The 18,463-nt window shown below is 38.2% G+C and overlaps 1 protein-coding gene across 6 annotated transcripts in view; it reads right to left on the bottom strand.

Moving 5' to 3' along the window:
- The window catches only part of ZFYVE9 (zinc finger FYVE-type containing 9), a 203,573-nt gene that overhangs the window by 65,022 nt on the left and 120,088 nt on the right, over window positions 1-18,463 (bottom strand). For all 6 annotated transcript variants that reach the window (XM_030942771.1, XM_010372025.2, XM_030942770.1 and 3 more), the window contains 4 exons: window positions 17,668-17,837; window positions 11,664-11,784; window positions 7,507-7,629; window positions 4,617-4,772 (listed from right to left, as the gene is read on the bottom strand). In XM_030942771.1, the coding sequence (XP_030798631.1) occupies window positions 4,617-4,772; window positions 7,507-7,629; window positions 11,664-11,784; window positions 17,668-17,837 (570 nt within the window). The remainder of the gene's footprint in view (window positions 1-4,616; window positions 4,773-7,506; window positions 7,630-11,663; window positions 11,785-17,667; window positions 17,838-18,463) is intronic.

The raw sequence follows: 18,463 nt of genomic DNA on the forward strand, positions 1-18,463 counted from the left end.
GATCTCGGCCCACTGCAACCTCTGCCTCCAGGGTTCAAGCAATTCTCCTGCCTCAGCCTCCCAAGTAGTTGGGATGACAGGCGACCACCACCATGCCCGGCTAATTTTTTGTATTTTTAGTAGAGACAGGGTTTCACCATGTTGGCCAGGCTGGTCTTGAACTCCTGACCTAAGGTGATCCACCTGGCTTGGCCTCCCAAAGTGCTGGGATTACAGGTGTGAGCCACCACGCCTGGTCTGCGATCATTTCAGAACAGTAGCCTCCAACCTTTTTGGCACCAGGGATGGGTTTTATGGAAGACAATTTTTCCACGGACTGTGGAGGAGGGGAGATGGTTTCAAGATGACTCAAGCGCATTAAATTTATTGTGCACCTTATTTCTATTATTATTACATTGTAATCTATAATGAAATAATTATACAACTCACCATAACGTAGAATCAGAGGGATCCCTGAGCTTGTTTTCCTGCAACTAGACTGTCCCATCTGGGGGTGATGGAAGACAGTGACAGATTATCAGGCATTAGATTCTCATAAGGAGCACACAACCTAGATCCCTCACATGTGCAGTTCACAACAGGGTTCGCACTTCTATGAGAATCTAATACCGCTGCTGATCTGGCAGGAGGCAGAGCTCAGGCAGTAACGTGAGTGATGGGGAGAAGCTATAAATACAGATGAAGTTTCACTTGCTTGCCTGCCACTCACCTCTGCTGTGTGGCCTGGTTCCTAACAGGCCACTGACCAATACCAGTCCGTGGCCTGTGGGTTGGGGACCCCTGTTTTAGAATACCCAAAATATATTTTTACTTATTAAAAAATTTATAGTGAAATGTATCAAGCTATTACCCTGATTATCTAAAAACAGGATTCTTAATAAATATGTATAGTATATAGATAATATATCTGTGTTAAGAACTGACATATTATTAATGGATACACAGAGGCAACTGACATAATGTAAAGAATACTGATCTGGGAGCTATAGTCCTAATTCCGCCACCAACTTGGTCTGTGATTTAGGTAAGCCATTCACACTTCTAGGTCTGATTTTCCTTATCTAAAAAATGAAGAGTTTGTATTAAATTATCTAAAATGCTTTCTAGTCTCAATATTGGATGAGCTGTGAAATGATTCCTATTCAAGGAAAAACTCCTTCATCTTATTTATGCTTTTGAAATGTTATTTCCTTACATATACATCTATATATTCACGTCCCTATCCTACATTATAGAAAGTATTTTTAGTTGGCTTAGATGTATTATAGTCTGACCTTGAGACTATCATTAGTATCGTGTAATCAGTTCCAAGTATTTTTGTTGTTTCAAAATTTTTGCAATTTAATAGTTCAAAACGGACTCAACTGACATATAAGTATCCTTTTTAAAAAATATAATCATTTATGCTAAACATATCTTAATAATTCACGCAATAATTCACATCCTCTCCTTGCCGAGAGAGGATGTCTATCTCCCAGGATTCCATCTACAGATGTAGTCTCTTCACACGGGCCTATCCCATTTACAACCATACTCTCAACTATCCCATAAAAGCTGTATCTCCCAAATCTGTATATCTTAACTCAGACCTATCTTCTGGGATCCATACCCATATATTCATCTGCCATTTTCATGTTTCATCTGATGTCATTATTTCAAATTCAGCACACTGAACAAAGAATTCCCTTTCCTCTGCCAAATCTGTTCTTCTATTCACCATCTTGATGAATAAGACCAACATACACTTAGGTGCTCAAGCGAGGAATCTGAGGCCAACCTTAACTTGCCCCCTCTAACCCCCCATATCCAATTAGTTACCAAATCCTACTGAATTGAAGCACCACATCTTTCATATCTCTCCAATACTCTTTATTTCCACTGCAATTATTTAATTTAAATCCTGATAATTTCTTTTTTTTTTTTTTTTTTTTTTTTTTTTTGAGACGGAGTCTCACTCTGTCGCCCAGGCTGGAGTGCAGTGGCCAGATCTCAGCTCACTGCAAGCTCCGCCTCCCGGGTTCACGCCATTCTCCTGCCTCAGCCTCCCGAGTAGCTGGGACTACAGGCACCCGCCAGGTCGCCCGGCTAGTTTTTTGTATTTTTAGTAGAGACGGGGTTTTGTTAGCCAGGATGGTCTTGATCTCCTGACCTCGTGATCCGCCCGTCTCGGCCTCCCAAAGTGCTGGGAATCCTGATAATTTCTTAATTTCTTGCTGGATTCCTGCAACATCTTTTTAAAAAATAAGTTTTACCGAGGTATAATCTGTATATTATAAAAGCAATAGATTTTAAGTGTACATTTCAATGAGTTTTGGCAAACAGCCATGTAACCACTATCCTAATCCAGATATAGAGCTCTCATCTCAGAAAGTTTTCTGGGACTCTCTGTAATTAGTTCTAGCACCTGCACCTCCACCTCACTTTAGGCAAACACTGACCTAATTTCTATCACCACAGATTAATTCTGCCAGTTTCAGAAAATCACATAAATGGAATCATCCAATATGTACTTCTTTGTGCCTGGCTTTTGCTCAGCATGTCTGTGAAGTCATGCATGTTGTTGTGTACATCAGCAGTTAGTTCATTTTTACTGTTGAGCAGTATTCTAGTGTATGAATATACATTTGCTTATCCTGAAATTGCTTCTTAACTGCCACCAGACTCAAGGACTTTGATCCATTTTTCACAATGCTTCCACAGTCATCTTTCTAAAATGCAAATCTGATTATGTCACTCATCATCTTAAATTCTTTCAATGGTTCTTCATTGCCTACAGAATAAAGGATGGGCTCCTAAATAAGACATTCATGAACCTCCCATACCCTAGTCTCTGACACCCTCTCAAAATCCACATGAATGTACAATTACTTGAACCTCCAATGCCATTTTCTAGAGTTTTTAAAAGTGAATACATTCAGATTGAGGAGAAAAGTGAAAGTTCCTGGTTATTTCCAGGACTAAATTCAGCTCCAGGGTATTATGTGGCCTGGAGGACCTGGGTGATTTCAGATTTAACCCTACACATTTTGGAACAGACAGGGTAAACACTCAAAGGTACTTCACAGGTATCGTGTGGTCAGTTTCCAGTGTATCACCTTGCCCTACATAATGCTACACCTAAATTATTGTACAGACTAATGAAGACATAAAGGCACAATCTTTTACGCATAATCTATATCACATTAAAAATACAACTATATATTCTGCTTCTGTAATTATTTAAAGAGCATTTTCCATGTTATTACATTCTTTTCATAAATATTGTTTTAATGGCCAAAAAGAGTTCTCAAAAAGATGCTCACATCTACTAAGTATAACACAGTTAAACTTTTCACCAAAACTAAGGCATTTAGGTTGCTTCTGAATTTTTGTGTTAAATTTAGGTAATGCTGTAATAAACACTTTCATTCACAGAAGTGCATTTTATATTCTGGATACTATCTTTGGCACAGAATCCCACAATGAAAATTATTACATTAAGAAAGTCTGAAAAATTTATGGTTTTAATATTATGTATGAAATATTATCAAATAATACGTGAAAATAGCTTTAATACCCCAGTCACCCTCACACCATCTCCAAGTCTTTTTCGTCAAAGATAAATCCTATTTATCAAGTACAGATATTATATACTGACATCCTGTTACAATAAATGAGAACAGTTCAATTACACCATTTTTTACCTCATTTGTTAAATCAAAGAGAGGCTGACCTTGCAATGTCAAATAACACAATGTCATAATAAATAATTATAATGCCAAATAAATATTGTGCTTCTTTTCTCTCAATCTTAGTTTCTTTTTTTTTTTTTTGAGATGGAGTCTCGCTCTGCCGCCCAGGCTGGAGTGCAGTGGCCGGATCTCAGCTCACTTCAGCTCACTGCAAGCTCCGCCTCCCGGTTTCCCGCCATTCTCCTGCCTCAGCCTCCCGAGTAGCTGGGACTACAGGCGCCCGCCACCACGCCCAGCTAGTTTTTTTTTTTTTTTTTGTATTTTTTAGTAGAGACGGGGTTTCACCGTGTTAGCCAGGATAGTCTCCATCTCCTGACCTTGTGATCCACCCGTCTCGGCCTCCCAAAGTGCTGGGATTACAGGCTTGAGCCACCGCGCCCGGCCTAGTTTCTTTTTATGTTAATATCCTTAGTCTTTCCCAACTTCTAACCTCTATGCCTTTACTTTTAAATTGCTAGTTAATATTTACGATTTATTTTGGAGCCACAAGCCATAAAGTCGTCTATGCTAATTGTTTTTGAAATTTGAATATTCATTAGCATTTACACTATGATTAAATATTGTTAACCAAAGAAACAAGAAGTAAGTTACAAATATGCTTCCTTCTACCAGATACCAATATCCTGACCCCTAGGCCACTAAAAAGAAAATACTCTTACGTTTAGGTCACCAGATTCTCTTACAGCTTTGATTTCAGCCTCTGTAAAATAATAACCACACCAGGTACAATACTAAAATTTATAATTTCCTCAAACCATGGAAAGCTCCAACTTGCCACTAATATCAAAGACCCCTGCCATGCTTATGTCCAAAGTTAAGACTATTATCTTGTATTTGAATTCAAAATTTTTTTGTCATCTACAAAGGGAGCAGACTAAGTCATACCTGCTAGGGCATCCCGATAAAGCTGCACAAAGTGATTAAAGATATCCTTTGGCAAACACTTTTCATCTGGTAAACACTGTAGAAGAATGACTATCTCAGACTGACCCACTGCATGCATTCCCTTGGTTGTGAAACACCAGCACTTCCTGTTCACATCTACAGATGGAATAAAAATATAAAAATAAAGAGATTCCTATCAATCCTTACTCTTAAAAAAAAAAGTTGCACAGAAATCTATGTTACAATACAGCAAAGATTAAAATAGATCACACTAAGTCTATGTAATTCAACTATGAACTGTCACTGCATTGCGCCAAAAAACTATTGTAGAAAATAAAACATGCCAATGCCTCTGGCTCTTTTCTAAACACTTAGAAAAGATAGAAAAGGAAGTAAAAGAAATAATAATAAAATGCACTTAACACTTTTAACTCCTATTATTAAAAGAAGCAACATTCTATTAATAGTAAAATAAAACCAAACTGTATTGTAAGCCAATACATAGCCAAATGTGATTAAAGAACATAGTCTTCCACCGTTATATTTTTAAAAATCACATCATCAAAGGAAGTAATTACCTATGTAAGGCTGGAAGTAATTACAATAAAAGACAGTAGTATACCTTTGTCTTCAGGTTGTGACCTAAAGAAAATATATTTTTATGTATATTTATTAAATTGAATATATGACCAAAAGATTCGAGCTATTTTAACTATAGTCCTTTCTGGGAAAAAATTCTAGATAATCAGCAACATGACTTCACTTGGCTTCATGCCATAAAAATTAGTGAAAAGGATGGCTTTTCTGAACTACTTAGTTCCACTCCTTCACTTTAAGGCTATACAGAGAGTATGAACAGGAGAAACCATATGTAGTCAAAAACAATGTTTAATCCTTGACACTTTTACTCTTCATACCCCAACACAATGGGATCCCCAAAGGAACTGAAAAAGGATTCACATAAAATTATGAATACCACCCATGTAAATCAAAACAAATGTAAATCAAAAAAAGAAAGACATCTTTATTTCACTTTGGGAATCCTTGTTTTATGTACTTAAATAGGACATTCCTAATAATGGTATATACTTCAAGAATCTAGGTTAGCTGATTTTTTTTTTTTTTTTTTAAATAGGGTTTCACTCTGTTATTCAGGCTGGAGTGCAGTGGTATGATCTCGGCTCACTGCAACCTCTATCTCCTGGGCTCAAGAACTCTTCCCACCTCAGCCTTGTGAGTAGCTGGGACTACAGCAGCATGTTACCATGCCCAATATACATATATATATTTTTTTGTGGGATGAGGTTTCACCATGTTGAGCAGGCTGGTCTCAAACTCCTGGGCTCAAGTGATTCATCTGCCTTGGCCTCCCAAAACACTGGGACTACAGTTGTGCACCATGGTGCCTGGTCTTAGGTTAGCTAATTTCTTTTTTTTTTTTTTTTTTTGAGGCGGAGTCTCGCTCTATCGCCCAGGCTGGAGTGCAGTGGCCAGATCTCGGCTCACTGCAAGCTCCGCCTCCCGGGTTTTACGCCATTCTCCTGCCTCAGCCTCCCGAGTAGCTGGGACTACAGGCGCCCGCCACCTCGCCCGGCTAGCTTTTTGTATTTTTTAGTAGAGACGGGGTTTCACTGTGTTAGCCAGGATGGTCTCGATCTCCTGACCTCGTGATCCGCCCGTCTCGGCCTCCCAAAGTGCTGGGATTACAGGCTTGAGCCACCGCGCCCGGCCAGGTTAGCTAATTTCTAAGCAAAATTTATAAACTAGATATGGCAAATTGAAATTTCAAGCAAATTAATTTTAAATCTGATCCTAGAAGGAAAGGTAGCAAGCATTAATAACTGGCCAAACATATAAGAGTGTGATTAGCAAGTAAGCCAGAAACCCACATTTCATCAATGTAGAACTTCTAAGGAAGTAGTATATGTTTCTGGTTTCTAAAATCAACTTAAGTACACAGGGAAAACTGCAGGATGGTTCCCCAGAGGTTCCTTCCTTTAAAATTGCCTATTAACACTCATTCATAATAAACACATTCTCTAAATAATTCTCAAATTTGCTAGCTGGCACGGTGGCTCACATCTGTAATCCCAGCACTTTGGGAGACCAAGGCAGGCAGATCACTTGAGTCCAGGAGTTCAAGAACAATCTGGGCAACATGGTGAGAATCCTGTCTCTACAAAAACATACAAAAAAAATAGCCAGGCATGGTGGTGCGCACCTGCAGTCTCAGCTACTTGGGAGGCTGACGTGGGAGGACTGTTTGAGTTCAGCAGGTGGAGGTTGCAGTGAACAGAGATCATGCCACTGCACTCCAGCCTGGGTGACAGAGTGAGACTCTGTCTCAAAAAATTCTGAAATACTGTCATCTTTCTCATTCTGATGCCCATGATGCTAGCACCAAGAATTGAGAAGTTTCTTCTGAATCTCAATTTATGATATACTGAAACTTTACTGTGTGTTAGCTAACACTTTTCCTAAAAAATGTTTTGCACCATAATTGAGGTTTCTGGGATTAAAACCTAGCATATAAATTATTTGAGTAGCCTGTATAATTTATCTACCACCAGTTATTCTAGTGATAAGTTGTGATTTAACATACTCATCTCAAGAAGAACTTAAGTCAGATAAGTTCAAGATTTGTTTGGCTTTCCTCCATGGAGAATTCACCTACCTCACCCCTGTAACTAAATGTGAGAGTTTCAGTTAGTTCCACAGCTGTCCTCTGGGATATATTATTTTATACAAACCAACTTTTTCAGAACTCAGTGTTTAGTAAGATGTGGCTCTATATAAAAATACTTGTGTGTAATAAATCTGAAAGTTTTATGTACTATCTATGAGTCAGTAAACCATATCTAATTTTAATTTTTAAGAATTTATAACTTACAATTCACAATTTTAACCATTGACAACAAATTTGCATTTAAAACAAATACAAGTGGGTCAGGGCCACCATCCTCCAACTGCTGCATTACTGAAATCTGTGATGGTTTCTCTTCCACAGCATAGTCTGAAAGGGGAGAAAACAATGTAATAGGTTGGTTAAAGGGACAAATTAAGAAAGAGATCAGATGGAGAAATGAGCTAATTATTTACAGAAAAGAGACATGCATTTGACTTATCAACAGGTGCATAAAGAGCATGGTTTGTATCTGCTGGCTCAGTATCATGTTAATAGTGCCCCCTTTTACTCTCAGAAGTGACCCACTCCACTTTAGATGATAATGTGGTTATTCTGTGTATAGACCTCTCCCCACAGTAGTTTGTGCCACAATCTAAAGACTACCTTTCTATTTAATAAAAAATTTCCAACTATGATAACAAGAATTTCACATAATAAATGTTCAAGACCGGCATTTAAAATAACTCATGATATACAAGTGATAATATACTAGTTACCTCTGGAAAGGATATCAAATAGTTGGGGTAGAAGAGAGCCCTACCTTTTACTCTATGATCTTTTGTACTGTTTGACATTTTTGACAATTAGAAACTTAAACTTTAAAAAATGAACCCAGAAAATAAAAGTATCATATGTGACTGGCTTCATAAAACAATTCCTTTAAGTATAATTAAAGAGTTTAGTACATATATCACTAAAATCACCAGTAAATCACACATAAGATTCTGAACATGAACAGGATAATACTGAATGTAAACTCTTCCCATTTAATCTCTGGAAGCACAGTATGTGCTTCAGCACCTCATTTTGAATGACAGTGGTCCTTTCAGCTTGAAGTCAAATCATGGGTAATAATCACTGTAGAACCTAGAGATATGGGAAAGTAACTAAAAATCTAAAAGTTCAATGTTGCTTGATTGATCTTATATAAAATGCATCTTTGAGGGACAATCAGGTCGAACAAAGTAACATCATTTCCCATTTTCTAATGGAAATTTTAAAATTGATTTTTTGGCTACAATGGGAAATATCTACCCCATTATTAAAAATACTTATTGGAGGCTGGGCGCGGTGGCTGAAGCCTGTAATCCCAGCACTTTGGGAGGCCGAGACAGGTGGATCACGAGGTCAGGAGATCGAGACTATCCTGGCTAACATGGTAAAACCCCGTCTCTACTAAAAAATACAAAAAACTAGCCGGGCGAGGTGGCCGGCGCCTGTAGTCCCAGCTACTCGGAAGGCTGAGACAGGAGAATGGCGTGAACCCCGGAGGCGGAGCTTGCAATGAGCTGAGATCCAGCCACTGCACTCCAGCCCGGGCGACAGAGCGAAACTCCGTCTCAAAAAAAAAAAAACTTACTGGAAAGAGAAATCCTGAGTTTAAAATTTTTTATATAAAGTCATCCCACTGGAATAAAAAATTGCAAAATTTTGGTAAAGAGACTGCAATATAGTTTAATTAAGTAATACAGATAATTAACTGTTCTTTCTTGGTAGGAGAAGTTTTGACAATTAGATTTAATGGATATAACTTTTTATGAAAATGGAATCCAGCAGTCTGACTTTTTTTAACAACAGAGTAGGCCAATTTAGTTCCTTGTTAATCTAAGATTTATTAAAATAAAAATCTGAACCCTAAACAGCAATTTTACTAACAATAGATGTTTTTACAGGGTCTTGGTAAAGGAGGAAAGGCATTATGCAATCAAAAGAATGCTTAACTGTATGTGAAAGTTCACTGCTGAGCTATCTGGGACATAGCTGCATTTGAGAGCCTACTATGGGCCTAGCACCATGCAAGGAGCAGTAAACACAAGTATAAAATAAGATGAAGAAATTCATAGTCTAAGTGAAAGAATATGATCTGAAAATACAATATCTAAATTGCAATGAGAAAAAGTGTTAATGTAGCCAACAGTCTATAGGAACTCCTATTAGAACAGAGATAAAGAAGCAAAACACTATTTTCTAAGCAGCCCAGGTAAGGATTCAGGGAATAGTTAACCATTAAGCTGGATTTTAAAAGGTTGAGGAGTTCTTCAGGAAGTCTACAGTAGAGCGGGTGTTCTAAGCAGAAGAAAGGAAGAAATGGAAAATATTAATTACATGCCTACTTTATGCCAGATACCTTCTTGGTATGTACTTACAGGTATAAAATCTAACTTAATACCCACAATGACTCTTAAGTAGGTGTAGTTAGAGAAATATTTAATAAAACAGACTAGGAAACAAATTCAGAGAGGATGAATGACTTGTCAACTGGATCACACAGCTAGAATGGAATGCTACTGGCATTAAAAGTCAGGTTTATTCAATTCTGAAGTCCATTCTTTCCCATTATTCCACAGCACAAGAAAAAGTACAGAAGAATGAAAAGTAAGTATTCAAAAAATAGCAAATAATCTGCAGCATACATGTAAGGTACTGGGGAATGGCTGGAAATAAAGTTGATAATAAATGGCTAGAAAGACAGGCTGAGATAAGGTTATAAGAAACATTGTCAGACTGAGCACAGTAGCTCACACCTGTAATCCCAGCACTTTGGGAGGCCGAGGTGGGCAGAGCACCACGTCAAGAGTTCAAGACCAGCCTGGTCAACATAGTGAAGCTCCGTCTCTACTAAAAATACAACAATTAGCCAGGCATGGTGGCGTGTGCCTGTAGTCCCAGCTACTCAGGAGACTGAGGCAGGAGAACTGCTTGAACCCGGGAGGCAGAGGCTGTGGTGAGCCCAGACTGTACAGCTGCACTCCAGCCTGGTGACAGAGCAAGACTCCGTCTCAAAAAAAAAAAAAAAAAAAAAGAAAAGAAACATTGCCTGCTAAGATAAGTAATTTACACGAAAGGCATTGGGAATCCATTAAATATTTCTAAGTAAAAGCAATAAAGATAATATCTATGTTTAAAAACATAACTGGCAACAGTGTGGAAGACAAAATGAAGGAGAGAAAGACTGAAGGCAAGGAGACCAGGTAAAAGCCTAGGACAAAGTTCAGGAGAGGTTAATTAATAAGCCACCTTCTGAAAATGCAGTAATTGTATACTGATCTGTATATGTCAGCAATAAAATTTCACAGTAATCATCAGAGAAATGCAAATCAAAACCACAATGGGATATCATCTCACACCAGTCAAAATGGCTATTATTAAAAAGTCAAAAAACAATAGATGCTGGTGAGGCTGTGGAGAAAAGGGGACATGTATACACTGTTGATAGAAACGTAAATTAGTTCAGCCACTGTGGAAAGCAGTTTGGAGATTTCTCAAAGAACTTAAAAGAGAATTACCATTCAGCCCAGCAATCCCATTGCTGGGTGTATATCCAAAAGAAAATAAATTGTTCTACCAAAAAGACACATGTACTTGAACGTTCACTGCAGCACTATTCACAATAACAAAGACATGGAATCAACCTAAGTGCCCATCAGTAGTTGACTGGATAAAGAGACCCTGTCTCAAAAAAATAAAAAAACAAAAAAAAGAAAGCAGGAAAAAAAACCAAAACCCTACCCATTGGGTACTATGCTCACTACCTGGGTGACAGGATCAATCATAAGCCAAACCTCAGCATCATGCACTATATCCACGTAACAGACCTGCACATGTACTCTTTGAATCTAAAATAAAAGTTAAAATTATAAAAATAAAATTTCACATAATATTAAGCATTATTTTGATAATAATTTTACTTCTTACCAGGATTCCCTAAAAGTATTTTTAACAGTAAAATTGCCATTTAAATTCAGTGCTCTTCACACTTACTATATGTTCTTTCTGAAAGTATATTACACCTCAAAACAAAAAGCTAAATAAATGACTGTATCAGGGTGGGTTAATCCTAAACCACAAGCAATCCTTCAGAATTATTATGTGCTTTGAAATATTTTTTAAAACTGCTAATAAGCTACATTTACATTATATCATATCCATTCAAAAAATGAAAATGACATTATAATATAAAAACATAAGCATCTACTCTAAAATAATCAATAACAGCAACAACTGTTTTCATAGTATTGGGGGAGTTTGTTTTGTTGGGTAAGAGAAAGGTGAATGTCACTCAAATTCTATCTCTCTCATTTAATTAGAAGGTAACATTTGACAGATAGAACTATCACTGTTTAAATATGTAGTCCACATACCTCCTTTTACACCTGTGGAGATGAGAATGGGAGGAAGGCCATCTTCAGGAATAAGATTCATTGCACTTCCAACAGGACTTCCGACCTGAGTTATACTCCCAGAGAACAGACAAATATCCGTCTAGGAAAAGCAAATCAACAAAGTGAGCACTACAGAGAATTCAATACTTTGGCAGGACATAATTAAAAATATAAATGAGAACTTATGTGAAAATTTGAAATTCATACTTTTTGAAAGGCAGCACAAATTATTCATTAACTCATGGGTTAAAAAAAAAAACAGGCTTATACTATGAAAATGTTTTCAAATGCATAAGTTTCTCCTTCTGGTATCATCAAATCATGGTAATAACAGAAGAGGCCTTAAAACCTGCATTAAAGCTTCCTTTACCCAGGTTCCTTTTGCCATAAGAGAAAAATATTTTTAAACTGTAGTGGCAAAAGAAACAAAATTTCAATAATTATTTCATAATTTCTTTATCTTTAATATCCTGGGAACTACTTAAGGTCTAATTTATATTGCTTTTAAAAATTAACTTCGAAAACAGTGATAGTTGCAAAACAACGTGAATGTACTCGATGCCAATGAATTCACTTAAAAATTGTTAAAATGGTAAATCATGTTATATATATATTAATATTTTTCCACAATAAAAAAGGGAAAAAATCAACTTTGATAAAATGTCATCATTTTTCATTTACTATGTAATAAAATAAAACTTGAAGTTCATTTTTTTTTTTTTTTTTTTTTTTTTTTTTTTGAGGAGGAGTCTTGCTCTATCGCGCAGGCTGGAGTGCAATGGCATGATCTGCAACCTCCGCTTCCCTGGTTCAAGTGATTCTCCTGCCTCAGCCTCTCGAGTAGCTGGGATTACAGGTGCGTGCCACCACACCTGGCTAATTTTTTGTATTTTTTGTAGAGACAGGGTTTCACCTGTTAGCCAGGATGGTCTCAATCTCCTGACCTTGCGATCCGCCAGCCTTGGCCTCCCATAGTGCTAGGATTACAGGTGTGAGCCACCGCGCCCAGCCTGAAGTTCATTTTTCTTTGCATTAGTAGGCAGATCACATTAGCTATATTTAATGAAGTATAAGGTTGCATAACATGTTGGTTGGCGTTAAATCCACTTAATTATTAAATAGAACATGTTCAAATATCTATTAAAATGATGCTCTTCTCTCTCTATTCTAACTTTTATTTCCCATACTACACAGATGTATATTCTCTATAACTTAAACATGAAACTGAAGTTTTTAAAGAGTTAAAAGAGGCCAGGTGTGGTGGCTCATGCCTGTAATCCCAGAACTTTGGGAGGTTGCGGCGGGTGGATCACCTGAGGTCAGGAATTCGAGACCAGCCTGGTCAACATGGTGAAACCCCATCTCTACTAATAATACAAAAATTAGCTGGGCATGGTGGCACACGCCTGTAATCCCAGCTACTCGAGAGGCTGGGGCAGGAGAATCACTTGAATCCAGGAGGCAGAAGTTTCAGTAAGCCAAGATCGCACCATTGCACTCCAGCCTGGGTGACAAGAGCAAAACTCTGTCTCAAAAAAAAAAAAAAAAATTGAAAGAAAAATATTTGAAAGCTGTTTTTAACATGTATAACAATATTCATATGGCTGGGTACAGTGGCTCACGCCCATAATCCCAGCACTCTGGGAGGCCAAGGAAGGCAGATTGCTTAAGAACAGGCAGGAGTTCAACATCAGCCTGGCCAACATGGTAAAATCCCATCTCTACAAAAAATATAAAAATTAGCTGCGCATGTGCCTGTAATCCCAGCTACTTGGGAGGCTGAGGCAGGAGAATTGCTTGAACCTGGAAGGTGGAGGTTGCAGTGAGCCGAGATCCTGCCACTACATTCCAGTGTGGCCAACGGAGCGAGACAGAAGAAAAGAAAGAGAGAAGAGAGAGGGGAGGGGAGGAGAGGGGAGGAGAGGGGGAGGAGAGGGGAGGGGAGGGGAGGGGAGGAGAGGGGAGGGGAGGGGAGGGGAGGGGAGGGGAGGGGAGGGGAGGGGAGGGGAGAGGAGAGGAGAGAAGATTCCTAGCAGCTTCATTTCATTCATAATAGCCAAAAACTGGAAACAATTTGAATGGCCACTAACAGGAGAACATAACATAAATTATGGCCTATCTATACAATGGAATACTACTCAGCAATAAATTAACTTTTGGTGCATATGGATAAATCTCATAAATATTAGGTTGAGCTTAAAAAGCTAAACAAAAAACATTATATACTATTGTTTCGATTCATATGAATTCAAGAATAAGCAAAATTAATCTGTAGGGACAGAAGTGAGAACAATGGTTACCTTGATGAAAGGGGAAGGTGCTGACAGAAAAAGTGCATAAGGAACCCTTATGGAGTGCTGGAGATGTTCTGTATCTTCACCTGGATGGTGGTTACATATTTTATGTGTGTGTATACACATACACACACACACATTATATATATATAAAACCATGTATAAATTCAAGTTGTTTCCTAAAGATTAATACTCCTTAGTTATGCATTTTGCTATATATATTTTATACCTGAACAAACATTAAAACTATTTCTTCAAAATATGGCTGGACACGGCGGCTCATGCCTGTAATCCCAGCACTTTGGGAGGCCAAGGAGGAGAGATCACCTGAGGTCAGGAGTTCAAGACCAGCCTTGCCAACATGGTGAAACTGTCTCTTACTAAAAATACAAAATTTGCCAGGTGTGGTGGTGGGCGCCTGTAATCCCAGCTAACCGGGAGGCTGAGGCAGGAGAATCACTCAAGCCCGGGAGGCAGAGGTTGCAGTGAGCTGAGATCATGCCACTGCACTCCAGCCTGGGCAACAAGAGCAAAACTCTGTCTCAAAGAATAAAATAAAATAAATATGCCCATGTTTTACCATACTTTTGTCTCTACTTAGGACAAAGTTTTTAGGACTATATGTTTTTAGTGGGATTTCTAAAATTTTCCAATATGGCATCATATAGGAACTTTGTAAAATTTTACTGGCAAACTACTATTAACTGACTTGAAGGCCTGGTACAGAAAATAATCGATTCTAACCTACTATTGAATGGTGCAAAAATCCTCCTTTTAATATCATAAGAAGTGGTCAGTTGGTCTCTACTTAAATGCCTTCTGTGAAAAGGCAAAGGCACTTACTGAGGGGCTTAAAATCTAGATGACAGGTTGATGGGTGCGGCAAACCACCATTGCACATGTATAGCTATGTAACAAACCTGCAGGTTCTGCACATGTATCCCAGAACTTAAAGTATAATAATAATTTTAAAAAGACATTCACTTCATTTCTTGGGCACTTTTTAAGTGCCAGGCACTCTACTAGACCATAAAATAAGCAAAATATTAATATTTTCTAGTCTAGCATTAAAAAGTTTGTTTTCTCTCATTTTACCACATAAATATTAGAGTGTTGCACAATGTGAGAGCACAAAATAATATGGCTTAGCTTGTCTTATAATGAGCAGAAAATTGTTTCCCTATAACATTCACTCACTACACCTTCCTCATTCTTTCAAAAATGTTCACAGTTTAAGAACCAATCATACAAATTAAGAGATAGGAAATAAATTTAATAGGAAGAAAAAAATCATCACCCTCCCGCCTCAGCCTCCTGAGTAGCTGGGACTACAGGCATGTGCCATCATGCCCAGCTAATTTTTAAATTTTTTGTAGAGACAGAGTCTGACTATGTTGCCTAAGCTGGTCTCAAACTCAGGGCTCAGGCAATCCTCCTGCCTTGGACTTCCAAAGTGCTGGGATTACAGGTGTAAGCCACTGCGCCCAACCCAAACTAATACTTCTTGATGTGATCCTTTAAGAAATCACCCTCACGGCCCCGCGCGGTGGCTCAAGCCTGTAATCCCAGCACTTTGGGAGGCCGAGACGGGCGGATCACGAGGTCAGGAGATCGAGACCATCCTGGCTAACACAGTGAAACCCCGTCTCTACTAAAAAATACAAAAAACTAGCCAGGCGAGGTGGCGGGCGCCTGTAGTCCCAGCTGCTCAGGAGGCTGAGGCAGGAGAATGGTGTAAACCTGGGAGGCGGAGCTTGCAGTGAGCTGAGATCGGGCCACTGCACTCCAGCCTGGGCGACAGAGCGAGACTCCGTCTCAAAACAAAAAAAAAAAAAACAAAGAAATCACCCTCACTTATGTAGGATTGTCATTACTGCCAAAAAATGTTTAATCTGAAACTAATCATGAGGAAAAAAAAAAAAAAAGACAAATACAAATTGACAGTCTCATGTAAAACATGGCCCAAATATTTACTTAAATATTAATGATACAAAAACTTAATAAACTTTATTTAAAAAATTAATATATCTGTGCACACACATATATGTAAAAATGAAATCTATAAAGAACATTATTGTGACATTTGGGGAAATCAGAATTATATGTTAAGTTTCCATTTCATGTGATAATTGTATTGTGGTTATATAAGAAAATGACTTTTCTTAAGGTACACAAGCTGAACTATCAAATGGTGAAGTGCAACCAATCCTTAAATGGGTCATTAAAAAAAATGTGTATGTACTGTGAAGTGGTAGAGTAAATGTGGCAAAATGGTAACAGTTGATGAAGATAGGTGAAGAGTATATGGGTATTCACTATATTATTCTTGTAACTTTTCTATAGGTTGAATTTGTTTCCAAATAAACAGTTGTGGCCAGGTTTGCCTGTAGTTCCAGCTATTTGGGAGGCTGTGGCAGAAGGATCGCTTGAGCCTGGGACGTTAAGGCTGCAGAGAGCCGTGTCTGTGGCACTATACTGCAGCCTGGGCGACAATGAGACCTTGTCTCAAAAAAAAAGCAAAACAAACAAACAAAAAAACTGTTGCGGGGAATAAAGAAAAAACTTTCTTGACAGTCACTGTGGAGATACAAAGAAGGATTAGACATAGTCCTGGCTGTCACCCTCAGCAGCTATAGAAAAATTCAAAAAATAGAAACATTTGAAGACAGATATTACATGATTCAATAATTCACCAAACAGGTAACTCAGCTCTGCACGTCAAAAAATCTAATCTTAACAACACGCAATTTCAATTACAATCAAACTCACAAATTATATAGGATGTAAATGTCTGAAAAAATATTACTTAATATAAATAATTAGTAACTAACAATTCTATGAAAACATCAGGAGTAAAATTTTTATCCAATTCTGATAGGGGTGGTGACTCACATCTGTAATCTGAGCACTTTGGGAGGCTGAGGCGGGTGGATCACTTGAGGTCAGGAGTTCAAGACCCAGCCTGGGTAACACGGTGCAACTGTGTCTCTACCAAAAATACAAAAATTAGCCTGGCATGGTGGCAGGTGCCTGTAATCCCACTTACTTCAGAGGCTGAGGCAGGAGAACTGCTTGAACCTGGGAGGCAGAGGTTGCAGTGAGCCAAGATCACGCCACTGTACTCCAGCCTGGGCAACAGAGACTCTGTCTCAAAAAAACAAAAAAAAAAGTATCCAATCCTAATGTAAAATGTGGACTTGGATTGATTACGATGTGTCAGTGTAGGTTCAACAAGTGTAACAACTGTACCACTCTGGTAGGGGATGTTGATAAGCCAGGGTTCTCAACTCAGCTCCTCAGGCCCCTTCATGTTACCTGCTCTTCCTCACCATAGCACTCCTGAGAGGCTGCCACGGAACCTGGGGAACATGCTTTAAAAACCAATGTAGCAAGGGGATAGAACTCTCTACAGCCCGACTGCTAGCTACAGTGGAGCACCTGAGCTCATCTGAGAACAATCTTCATTAAGAACCTTTCTCCTGAAAATACTTCTAAATATACAGCAAAGAACAACAGCTGATTTTTGCCACATTTACTTTATCCATATATGTGCACATATACACTAAGTTGTATCCAAAACCTAAAGAGTTCCACACAAAAGTAATTCAACATAGAAAAAGGCAAGACAGATGCAGCACAATGCTGAGTAAAGTACCTATGCAATTTTAGTTGCTGTTTTGTTTTCTTACCTCTGCTGGTAGAGGACTGGTAGTTACTGGCTTGACTGGGTCATGTGACACAGCCAGGGTTCCTGCAGAGGAAGTTCCATTCATTGTTAATTTGGCTGCATCAGCAACTTCTCCATTGGGCAAGATCCCATCAGCAAACCAAACTCGCCTCTGCTCTCTGGGCTGAGCCACTTGAGGGGCCAGAAAAATAAAACAGGCATCAATGTGACATTGGAAGGTTTTCTAACATCAAAGAAGAGAAGGTCACCAATTCCAGTTGTACAAAGAAATCACTACTTGGCAACTTACAATCAGAAACATCAGAAATGTAACTGTATATAAAAGTGGTTATAAATGAATTAAAAATACAAATGTAAATATATTCTTTACTTCTTTAACTTATATGCAAAGAGTAAAAAATATTTTGCTTTGAAATATTAAGAGTGCTTAAACACATCTATGATTATGTCACATACTCTGTCCCGTATCACTGACAGAGAAACTAAGGAAAGTGTTCAAGTGCCTCGGAAATAAATTAATGGCAAGCGGAAAAAAGCAATAGACATTCACATTTTCTAAAGGTATGAGGTTTCCAAAGAAATTAAACATCTGGAAAAGTGATATGGTACTTTTAAAGGGCAAAAGATGCCCTGAAGAATGTTAAAGAATAATTCATTTATAACGGAAGAGCTGGTACAGACATGTAAGAATTGGCAAGCAAACTGACCAGATCGTTGCCTGAAGTGTAACGGAAGAAGAAAAAGACTGATCTGGCAGTGCAAAAGTAATTTATGTTTTAGTAAAAAGACGGAAAAAG

The sequence above is a fragment of the Rhinopithecus roxellana genome, chromosome 12, assembly GCF_007565055.1.
Source record: "Rhinopithecus roxellana isolate Shanxi Qingling chromosome 12, ASM756505v1, whole genome shotgun sequence".
NCBI classification, from domain to species: Eukaryota; Metazoa; Chordata; class Mammalia; order Primates; family Cercopithecidae; genus Rhinopithecus; species Rhinopithecus roxellana.